We start from the raw sequence: 12,004 nt of genomic DNA, 5'->3' as shown, positions 1-12,004 counted from the left end.
AAGGCTTTTATATGGGTTACAGTGTTCTTGTAACTTTCAAAGAGACTTAACACATCAGACGGAAGAGCACAATAGGAAATTTTACTTTGGCCAAATGGAAAAGGCCAGTATTCTGGAGGACTGTGTAGAGGCCAAGGGTGTCAAAACATCAAAGCAGAAACAGAAGTTATCAAGGCAAGGTGCCTTGCTAAGATGCTGTGACAATGCAGCTCTGGCCTGGTAGGTATACCTATGAACAGGAACCCAATCTCTTTGAACCTTAGTGTTATTGTAAAATGGGGAGACGCTACCTTTCTTCTCAAATCTACTCTAACTTTGAGCTTTCCCGTTTTGATAGATGGCACCTTCGTTTTATCAATCCACAAACTCTGGAGTCATCCATGACTTATCTTTCTTCCTGATCCTCCCAAAAGGAACCAATCATCAGTCCTGTGGATTGTTTTCCCCAATATATCTCAAATCCATTTGTTTCTCTATCTCTATGGCCACCACATAGTTCAAGCCACCAGTACCTTTCTCTGAACACTGTAAGAACCTCCTAATTGGTTTCCTTCCTTTCACCCTTGCCTCCCTCCCAGTCCACTCTCATTTAGCAACCAAAGTAATCGCCACAAGTGTAAGTTGCATCATGTCATTCACCTTTCAAAAAACTGTCAGTGGTCTTCCATTACATTCAGAGCAGAATGTAAAACCCTTAAGATGGCCTACAGACCCTGCATGATGCAGTCTCTTCCACTTCGTCTGTCTCATTTAGTGCCCTTGGCTACTCCACTCCCTTTTTCACTCCAGCCTCCAGCCACCTGGGTTTCTTTTACTTCCTCAGTTCACTTCACACATTCTATCCTCCCTGCCTGGGAATCTCATCCCCTACCTTCTTCCTATGGCCAACTACATCCTTCAGGTCTCAAGTTCAATGTCACTTCCTCAGAGAATCTCTCTTGATTCTTAACACCGAATAAGGTCGTCCAGTAGGATATGGCTTATAGTGAATATTAAAATTACATATGCATTTATGAGCATTTTGTTTTTAATGTCTATCTCCTCTCCTAGACCATAACTTTGCTGTGTACCCTGTCATTAGCACACAGGCTTTACATAGTATATGCTCAGTAAACACTGTCTGAATAAATAAGTGGGCTGATCTGAACATAAGAAGTAAAACTATGAAACATCATAGTCACAGTTCAGCACATACTATTTTTCTTCCTTTTGAAAGAATAGCTACCACAACCCCGAGTGTTTAAATGAATAGTACTAACAGCCCATTAAAACTTTGATGTTTGTAATTGCTTGAGAAATGGTATGTCTAACTTTTTTCACAGTAGCCTGATAATTTATACGTAATAAATGTATGGCAATATACTATATATTAATTTTATTTAAAATAGATACATATTCAAAATTACACTGGAAGAAACTAGACACCCAAAAGTTTTAGATGCAGTGGATTTGATACCATTTAGAAATTCTATAGGTCTTTTGTTTACAGTTTATTGTCTAGCATTAAAATAATACTTTAATTTTAACTTTAAAGAAAAAATTAAGTGAATGAACTGGTTCAGTTAAAATTCAGTTTCATACAATTAATCAAACATTCCATTCTTGTCTCACAAATAGTATCTGGCACTCATTTGCTTTGAGGGGTGCCAGTGGGTGTCCCATTGTTTTCTATACTATTGGAAACAGTGTTTCTACAAACTCATCTCTAAAGCTGAGAGGTCCTTGGAGGTCACCTATGTCCTTTTCCTGGTGTACAGATGAAACAGCCAGGGTCCTAAGAAGTTACATGGTTTGGCCAAGGAGGCCCAGTCTGATTGTGCAGCAAAAAATATGCTGGAAATTATATATCACAATGATCTTCTACCTCTCTTTCAAGAAACTGTTCACTGGTAGGAAAATTAGGATGTGCAAATATTTGATACTTATGTAATGTCATCATGTATGTACGCTACAAAGAACAATTCTTGGGGCTCAAGGAGGAACAAAGAAAGCACCATTGTTCGCCACCTGACTCATCACTTCCCTGAAGCTGACTCCTCAACCGCTCAGCTCAGGGGCGATGGCTGAGCCTGTGTGGGGCGGTCAGGGCTGGCCACGCATCACAGCAACAGGCATTATGCTTTAGCCTTGGAGGTCAGATGAAAAACAAAAAAGCATTTGTCTTCTGGAGTTATTGAGTGTAGTATAAATTAAACAAGTGGGAGGAATGACTCCTTATCCTTAAGTATATAGTGTTGTTTTGTTTTGGCTCAGAAGGGGGGGGGGAAATATATATATATATATATATATATATATATATATACATATACACACACACACATATATACACAATATGTATATATATACACATACAATGTATAGTTTTATTAAAATGTGGCCCAAATGTTTACAAGCATCAAAGTGTCTGTGATCTTGCCTTTTGGCAATGTTTGCAAAACTTTATTTTACATTGAATTTGTACAATAAAAATTCATCCAATATGAACAAATTGAGATCCTAAGGTTGGATTACAGAATGTCTAAAAATAAATGCTGCTTTGCTTTTAGGAACATCTAGGAAGAAAAGCAAGGTGAATTTTAATAGTCAAAAATGTTTAAGGTTGATAACAACTTGAGAATAACTTTAAAATTTTGCTGTATGTATCATTTATTTGTATGTAAATGACTGCTTGTAACGTGTTCAGATTATTATTTCTGTAAAGTCATTTAATGCTTCACAACCTTTTACACTACGTTTTAATACACACTTTTTCAGAAATAGCATTAAAAAATGATTTTCAGATCTGGCCAAATGATCACAAATTTCAAATGGTTAGGCTCAGAAATAGTACAGCTGTGTTGCACTAATGTCCATACTAGTTATTTTTCTTTTCTCCCTTGAATTCGGCACTCCACGCCCAATGCCCACTGTCCTCTCCACTTTAGTCCAGGTTCTTACCACATCACAGCTAGAGAGTTTCTGAGCCCATCTCCCTGCTTCCCATCCTGCCTGCTGAAGTCCACTGTCCACACACAGCCAGCCACAGCATACCCTTTGGCTGCTCTTTTACTACCCTCCTCCCAGCTCAAGAAGACTCAACCTACTCCTTGACCACTTTAGTACTACTGAAGTCTTTCCCTCTTTCTCCTAAAGCTCCCTAACAGGCGGCCTCCTCTGCCCATTTTGCCCCCACAGCTCTTTCTAGTTCCACCTTTGTAGCTGTTTACAATATCCATGTCTAGGATCCTAGAATATCCTCTCCACAGCCCCCTGCCCTCAACCCTTCTAAAACCTACACATTTTATGACCCTTTAAGGCCCACCTTCATCATCATCTTCTTTGTGAAACTGTCAATACTCATTTGTTCATTTCCAATCCAATACAAAGATGAAAGAGACATGCTCCTCTACCCTTAAAGCACTCTAAAAAATAGTAACAACCAGCATAACACAGTGTGTTGTAATTGCTACATGCCAGGGAGTAGTTTAAGTACTTCGAGTTATTTATTCCTTTACTCATTTAATCCTCATAAAACCCCAATGAAGTAGTTACTACCATTATACACATTTTACAGACAAGGAAATTGAGGCTCAGAGAAATTAAATAAATTGCATAAGGTTGTACGGCAAGAAAACCCAGACACTGGTGGAACCACAGCCTCTTGTAAAAGAGAGCAAGCATTTAGTGACTCAGCAGAAAAATAGACGTCTTGAATTCCTACCATGTAACCTACTGTATGTGCTATGTAAGAGGTAGAAAAATCAGTAAGGGAAAAAAAAATCTATGTTAAATTTAGCATTGCTACTCTATTCTTCTTGCTAGATTTCTTTGATTGTTGATGGTTTTGTCTTTACATCTTGCTTCCTTAACTAGTATGTCTACAAAGTGTTTATAATACTGAGTGGAAACTAAACAAATACACAGATAATTCCAATATAAGACATAGAGAAGTACCAGGAGAGATTTGTAAACAAAGTTCTAGATCCCATCTGGGATTGGGATGTGGGAGTGGAGAGCTGGGGTTAGAGTCAGGGTTAACAGGGAAAGGGATGGAGTCAGAAAAGACCATCTGGCAGGGTTTAACGTCTGAGATGCCAAAGTGACTCCAGTGAAGGAAGATCAGCTCAGACAGAGGAAGTGCGCGGACAGAGGAAATGAGCAAGAAGTGAGGTATATCTCACGGCACAGTAAGTCCAGCTTGACTGAAACTTAAAGGTGCCCAGGTATGAGGAGTGGTGGATCTGACTGGACAGGTTGGGTTGGGACCAGATTATCAGGGACCTAAACCACAAATGGAAGAATCTGGATGTTATTCAGTGAAGAAAGGGGTGTCCTAGAAGGTTTTTGACTTGGCAAATCACAGAGTTGGAATGCTACTGTAAAAAGTTTAATCTGGGGCCTCCCTGGTGGCGCAGTGGTTGAGAGTCCGCCTGCCGATGCAGGGGACGCGGGTTCGTGCCCCGATCCCGGAGGATCCCACATGCCGCGGAGCGGCTGGGCCCGCGAGCCATGGCCGCGGAGCCTGTGTGTCCGGAGCCTGTGCTCCGCAGCGGGAGAGGCCACAGCGGTGAGAGGCCCGCGTACAGCAAAAAAAAAAAAAAAAAGTTTAATCTGTGTGCAACATGTAATAGAGAATTCCAAAGAATAAGGTGAGAAAAGCACAGCAGTGGGAGTAAAAGAAGGAAGGCTACAGTTCTGTGGTGGAGGTAGCAATGACAGAGCTTGGAGCTGGATTCTTGCTCATCATTACCCACGGCCCTCCATCACTATACTTAATTACCTATGCTTCATTTATCATTTTGGCTTCTTCCTCTGATCTCTGACTTAGGGCAATGAGTTCCCACTGAAAGCTCATGGGTGGGATTGGGACCTCAGTATCTTTTACATAAGTATGGAACCTATGGTACTTATTATCATTTAAAGCATATGGAAGTAGTTTAATAACTAATTATTAAATTGTTAATTATTGTGAAATTGAATGTGAACTGCTGCACTCACACTTTCATTGTTCAGCTCTACAGATACGTGATTTGGCCCTATCTGATATCCCTGATAGCAAAAGATGCTCCAGCTCTGGGGGAAGTCGTATGCAGGTATGGATTATTTTCAGATCATAAAGTCTTATTGCAGGAATAAGCCTAGTCATTCCCCAATTATAGTTTGCAGCCTTTCAAATTTGTAACTGAGGCTTTAAACTAAATTTAAACTTATTTTTCTGTTTTTCATGAATTAAGTGATTAACAAGATTCAAGGCGAATGAACAATTTTAAGACTTGGTGTTCAATTGCCTAAGCCAACGGGACTCTGACGATAGGCCTCACTGTCTTCTCCACGCTCTCAGAGCTGAGAGGTAAAGTAGAACAAGTTAAAGAAGGCTCCACTTTGAAATGTACACAATGTCCTGTTTTCCACGCTGGTACCTTCTCTAAGATTGCTTTCTACCTGCAGGAGGGAAGCACACACACACACAAACTGCAAGAATCTGCCGAAACTAATGACATCTTGTGATTCCACAACTGACATCTCAGGATCACTATGAGGGAGAGGGAAGTTTCTTGTTCAAAGTTCCTGTTTCATGTGTCTGAAAACAAGTGATTAATTGACCTAGAGATCTCTGCTATCTCAATGTCAGAGGTCTTGGGGAACCTCTTGCAAGGTCAGAAAGATGGAAAGGAAAAAAAAAAGATGGAAAAGCAAACAAAAATAGTTCCTGGATTTTTAATTTCTTCTTTCTGCTTTTTAAAGATCAAACTCCAGAAAAGGAAAAAAAATACTTAATTTGAACTTTCAAAGGAAAGTTGGGAAAATAAAAGCAACTCTTGGTTTGGATGTTTGAGTTTATCCTCTTTCTCTCTTTCTTGGGCATTCACTTAACATTCTCAAGATGTCACTGTACAAGAAATATTACCTTCTGTCTACAGACATCCTTGTGATAATGGAAGACAGTCCCAGAAACCGGGTCATAAACATGTACAATGAGAAGCATTTTTATTAGCACGATTACACAGTTTTAAAGGCATAGCTCAAAGTATTTCTTGTTTAGTTTATAAAAAACTTGATGCCATAGAAGAGGGAAAAGGCAAGTTTGGAAGATTCATGTTGGCAGAGAGGCAAGAAAAAGAATTTTCATAATTCTAGCCCACTTGGTTTTCCTCTACGTTTTGCATATTTGGGTTCCTAAACAGAACATATAATAAAACAAAAATCTTTTCATCACATGGCAGATAAACTAAAGGATTCTCAATGAAACTGAAATTATTTCTTAGAGCTTTGCTTATTCTAATGGGTGGATTTGTATAAACAAGAACAACAAAAAGAACAAAAGTTTCACTACTGTAGTTTAAAATGGGATCAGAAAACAGAGTCAACTGAATGGCAGTGCCTCTCGGAAACCCAAATTCTATCCCATGCTCTTCAACATTGTTATCTTGCCTAACGCTGTCACCTTGGGATACTTGTATTCCCAGTGTTTCTTTACTTCAGACCCTCTGACAATCCCTTTTTTCTTTCTGAAGAAACAATATTGTTTTTCAAAAGTTCAACCAAAGCTGAACTTTTGAAAAAGCTTTTGATGAAGCTTCTGGCAACATGACAAAGTTTAGACAAATGAATTAAAAGCATCAGTCTAGCAGTTACAATATTTAGTGCCTCATTAGATGAAAGGAGCAAATGTTCCACAGAGGTAATCTATCAAGAAATACAAGCTGTTTTCTCAGGCTAGATTTGTAGCCTGTAACATCTACCTGGAGATGCTCCTGGCATTTTAATTTTGTGTTAAAAGTAGAGAATTGTTAGGACCATGATAGTAGAAAGGATTCAGTGCCCATTAGTACAAAGGGAACAAAGATATTAAAACAGCAACTATATCCACAGAGATGAGAACAAACACCAGTAGATATACAGCCCATGCCTTTCAGATTTGCTCCCAGTAAAGACATTCCTTGGTTTCCATTAAGATCACTTAAAAATGGAACTGTTGCTATTTCTCTCATAATTAAAAAGTCCTCTTGCACAATAACACAGATAGAATGATACTAAGCCAGTGAGGCCGAAGATCCTTTGTGACCCAAATCAAAGAGTGACATTAAAAAAAAAAAAAAGCTACAGATTACTCTGACACGGTTCATTCTATTCAAAGAACAAAAAAAAATCATTACACTTTTTATTTTCAATTCCACTACTTCATGCTTCCAAGTGTTTGCTATTTCAGCAGCATCTTTTATATCTTGCAAAGCATTTCTCAACCTGCTGTGATTGCTAACTTGGAGCTCAGACCACTGAAGCAGAAAAAAAAAGTTGATAAAAACAAAAGCCCCATGTTCCTGCTGTGGTTTATGTCTTCTGGAAAAAGCTATCAAAACTATTAATAGTTCAATAACTGTATGTCAGAGAATTCCAAGCTTCTAGAAGTAGTTTATCTCCCTATGAAAAGGCTGCATTGCAGAAAAAAAGAGACAGCAATACATAGGGAATATATTTTGCAGGGAAATGTGAATTTCTTGAGTGCAAGTGTCAAATAAAGGGAAAAATGTACTTAGTCATTTTTTTTTTTTTTACTAGCTAAGTCCTTCTGGCTTACCTGTGGTAGGACTCCAAAGGCTTTCCTCCACTGTTGCAAAGTTACTGAATCCCAAGACACACCATCTATTTGGATTTCTCCTTTGGTGTTCAGCAGTCTCAAAAAAGCCAGTAACAAAGTGCTCTTCCCTGATCCAGTTCTTCCCAAGAGGCCCACCTAGAATATCAATGATGGAATTACTCCTGTGACAGATAGATATTACAATACCATAAATGTAATCTGGTATTATACGTTAATAAAAAACCCCACTGGAACCGTTTTCTTGTTGCTGTTGTTGTTTTGTTTGTTTTTTAAATCATCACCAGGGGAAGTTTCACTTATTCATTCAAACCTTTTTGCACACTTCAAATTCTTTTTTATTTTTTTGCGGTATGCAGGCCTCTCACTGTTGTGGCCTCTCCCATTGCAGAGCACAGGCTCCGGACGCGCAGGCTCAGCAGTCATGGCTCACGGGCCTAGCTGCTCCATGGCATGTGGGATCTTCCCGGACCAGGGCACGAACCCGTGTCCCCTGCATCGGCAGGCGGACTCTCAACCACTGTGCCACTGAGGAAGACCCCCCACTTCAAATTCTGACCAAAATTGATCTGGAACAGAGCAACCCTGGAAGACAATATAGCAACTGGCCATAACAGATTGGACCCCTGATGCTGGGTTCATTTATCACTGACCTTTACTAACTGCAAAAAGGTTGAAAATGCCCATTTTGCATTGAAGAAAACAAAGATAGAGTGTCTTAATGCACATAATGTTTGAGAATGGGCTCAAGCCAGAAGCAGAGACCTATAGCTTGATCTAGTTCCAAACATGAATATGTGTTTGAAAATTAATAAATCTGAAACAGTTCTAATATTTAGATACTGCCATAATAAAATAAGCGAGCATCAAGTTTAGGCCTAAAATAAAGAATAAGTCACATTCTCACAGAAGGCAGGTTGGGCCTTACCACTCCTCAGTGGATAAGCACATGGACAGTTGTCAAATCAACTTTTTATATCCATTCTGATTGGCAAGAAGAGAATTTGAGGGAGCAAAAGGGATATTAAGGAAAAGAAAAAACTAGTCTTGTTCCTTAAAGACTGTAAGAACACAGCATGGAAGTGAGAAGGCTGTGCACTGCAAGGAGAGAAGAGGTGCCTCGTGTGCCCCACAGGGAGCTGACTCTGTGTTCTGATGCCAGCCCAGACCCAGCTCTTAGAGGAAGATGCTGTGAGTGGGACAGAACATTTCTGCAGTCATTAACTAAACCCTGAATAAAGTGCTCGACATTTAGTGGCACTGAATGTTTCTTTCTTTCCCTTTACATTATTGCTATTTCTTTTGTATCATTTGTCCTTTTTACAAGAGAGCTGAACAAATGGTCTTGTAAATCGTGCTTTTTACACTATTTGTGGTAAAGGACAGTTTTGCTTTGTGTTTTAGTTTCCAATCCACCATCAGTACTTTAAAAAGTAGAAAATAAAAAATGAATTTCTAAATGCTTACTCTCAATTTCTATACTTATTACAGACTAGTAACAGTTTCTTAACCAGAACTAGTTACAGACCACAATAAATGCTTGAGAGAGTACAGAAACCCACAATAATAACTTATTGAATACTGATTAGGAACCTGGTAGTAAACTAGGCCTTTAGGTAAGCTGATAAACAAAAGTGACACAATGGTCTTTCTGTCTATCATAAGAGCCCTATAATGGGACTTTCACACGTTTGTTTTCTGAGACAACTGAGAAAATCAGATAAACAACATGTTATACATAACACCCTGTTGAGGTTCTTCATACTACTAATCACAATTGGTAGTTATTTTATTTATTCTTTCCTTGATTATTGTTTGTATTCACCCAAAGAATATAAGTTCAAAAAGGGCAGGGTAATCTATCTTGTTTTCCACTGAATTCTCAGTACCTGGCATAGTGGTTGGCTCACATAAATACTCAATAAAAACTTATTTGGACTGACTGAGAGACAGTCAGATGGAAGGATGAATGGGTGGATGGACAGACAGACAGGTGGGTGGGCAGGTGCATAGATAGATGGAAGGAAGGAAGGAAGGAGGGGAGGAAGGGAGGGAGGGCAGATGAATGAATAAACTTATTTAGTAGATCTAATAAATAAATGGATATAGTCAATTTTGGTCAATTACCAGATGAACTCTTAATTTAAAAATCTTGTGGAATTTCATATGCACACTTCTATTTCTGAATCAGTTCATGTTGTACAAACACATTCACCATACATCATGATTTTCCAAACACAACAGTAAGGCTTTGTATAAGCAATCTGAGTATGCCCTGTGTAGATGAGGCATGAGGAAAGAGAAGCAAAGGCAAGTTTAAGAGCAGGAAGTGATCTGCTCTAAAGTCATATCAAGCACTTTTGATGAAAAGTTCCTTGAGTTTCAGACTCTTAAATTATTAGCCAGGATTTTAATGATTAGGATAAATGACTACATTCCTTTTCCTTAAGAAGCAAATATTGAATGTTTAGAGAACACAGGTTTTATGTTGGGATAAAACTGGATTAAGAGGCAATTTGTAAATCTTTAGCTTTAAAGTTTTTAGCTATTGCTCTGGTTTCCTTATATTGTTGAACTGCTGGCATTGCATTATGTCACACACGGTTTTCAACAGCGCGGAATCTAATTGGTTCATACATAACAAAGTCTTCTGTTGTTTATATAATTGGCACATAATAATTCTTTTCCAGGATTTGTTTTTCCAGGCTTCTCAGTGATCTGTTGAATAAGGCCAGAGTACTTCCCGCAAATAAGCTTTTAAGATAGATCTTAATTCCAAGTCAATGTTTTCTAGTAACTTCAGTGTACCTCCTCTTTGAGAACTTTGGATCAAGATAAATCAAAATGTTATGTGGAAAGTTAAACAGTGTTGAGTTTGGTGCTAGCTGTAATTGCATTGTACCATGACTAGAACAGTCTCAGTACATTCTTTTCAGAGTGTCTTATTCACCATTTTAATACTGCAACAGATTGAAACTTGTTGTAATTATTTTTCATCTCCTTTAGTCTCCAGAAATCAAGATGCCAAATCAAATGAAATTTGGATCCCCAGAGTTATAATAATTGTAACTTTTATATGTTGATTATTAATAAAACATAATTCCTAACATAATAAGTTCTTGAGACTATGCTCCTTATAAAACCAGTATAAGACAGAATTCCATATGTGTTTAACAAACCAATTAGATACTATGCACTCATGCTGCTATGATCTGAGCCCTTGATATTGTTTGAATTGTTTGTGGCATCTTAGTATTTTAAAGAGACTACAAATGGAGAAAGCAGATAAGCTCACCCAAAAGAACAGACCTTGAAGTCTGATTCAATATCTATTTAATCAGAGGACTGTCCAGTACTGTAATATATACAATATATCATCTGAGGCATTTTGTTAAATCTAGGTTTATCACGAAAGACCTAGCTCCAAATTAAAATCACAGCCTGTATTTTGAGAGGAAAGAGAAAAGGAAAAAAAGAAAGAGATATTCTAGTTAGGGGAAGGTGATGTTAAAAATGTAGGCAAAAATCAAGAGCTTTTAAGAAAAAATTATTTGAGACTGAAAAGAAAAATACATTTTTTTGTTACTGTTTTTAAGTTAAAGTTATGAAATACTTTCTACATTTCTCATGCATTGAAAATAAAATTTAAAGCACAGGTTCTGTGAAGTAAAGGCCTAAATTAAGAGCCAAGAAAGTAATAGGACATCTCTTCACTAAAGTAATTTCTAGGAACAAAGTGTTTTAATATGAAGATTGGATCACTTTTCTGCACAAAATATTGAATTTTTCATCTTTTCACCATGCTGATGGGTTTAACAGGACACAACCCCATCATAAGTCAAGGAAGATCCATACTAAACGTGAGCCTACTTCTTAATCACCATGCAAGAAGTTTTTTGGGGGGCATCTTGTTACAGTTTGCAAGATGTTGTTAAAGGTTCTAAGGGCAAAGCAGTAGAAATTACATTCTTAAGAGAGTTGCTCAGAATAACATTTTAAGAATCACTTCCTACTGTAATCAATCATACGACCTAGAAGTAGGTATAATCCATTCATTCATTCATGCATTTAACATATAGTAAGCTAGGCAATGTGCCAGGCAAAGGGACAAAAAAAACTGAAAAACAAGACTTCTAGTTTCTGGTCCAGCATATAAGGAATTTGGGTGTCATGACTCTATCTTAACAACAAGTGAAAAGCTGAGCAAACTGATAATCAAAACTCTTCAGATCCTTCAGAAAATGAAGTCACAGGGCAAATCACTGCCACCACAAGTGGAGAGACAGACAGAATCACAACTTACTGGAGCAGAAACCCATGATCAGAAACCTCCATAGCAACTTGAGCGAGGGTAGGGAAATCTAAACTGTAACCAACAAATTGCTGGAGGCTCAGTGTGGTCAATTCTGAGAGTAAAAACCTCCCAGG

At 38.1% G+C, this 12,004-nt stretch overlaps 1 protein-coding gene across 1 annotated transcript in view; it reads right to left on the bottom strand.

The window, feature by feature from the left end:
* Window positions 1–12,004, bottom strand: part of CFTR (CF transmembrane conductance regulator) — a 194,794-nt gene that overhangs the window by 17,027 nt on the left and 165,763 nt on the right. Inside the window, exon 23 of the mRNA XM_060107728.1 lies at window positions 7,559–7,714. Coding sequence (XP_059963711.1) covers window positions 7,559–7,714 — 156 coding nt within the window. The remainder of the gene's footprint in view (window positions 1–7,558; window positions 7,715–12,004) is intronic.

This window comes from Mesoplodon densirostris, chromosome 9 (genome assembly GCF_025265405.1).
Source record: "Mesoplodon densirostris isolate mMesDen1 chromosome 9, mMesDen1 primary haplotype, whole genome shotgun sequence".
NCBI lineage: Eukaryota > Metazoa > Chordata > Mammalia > Artiodactyla > Ziphiidae > Mesoplodon > Mesoplodon densirostris.
Note: the sequence above shows the minus strand (reverse complement) of the source record. Positions and strands in the feature narration are given on the sequence as shown.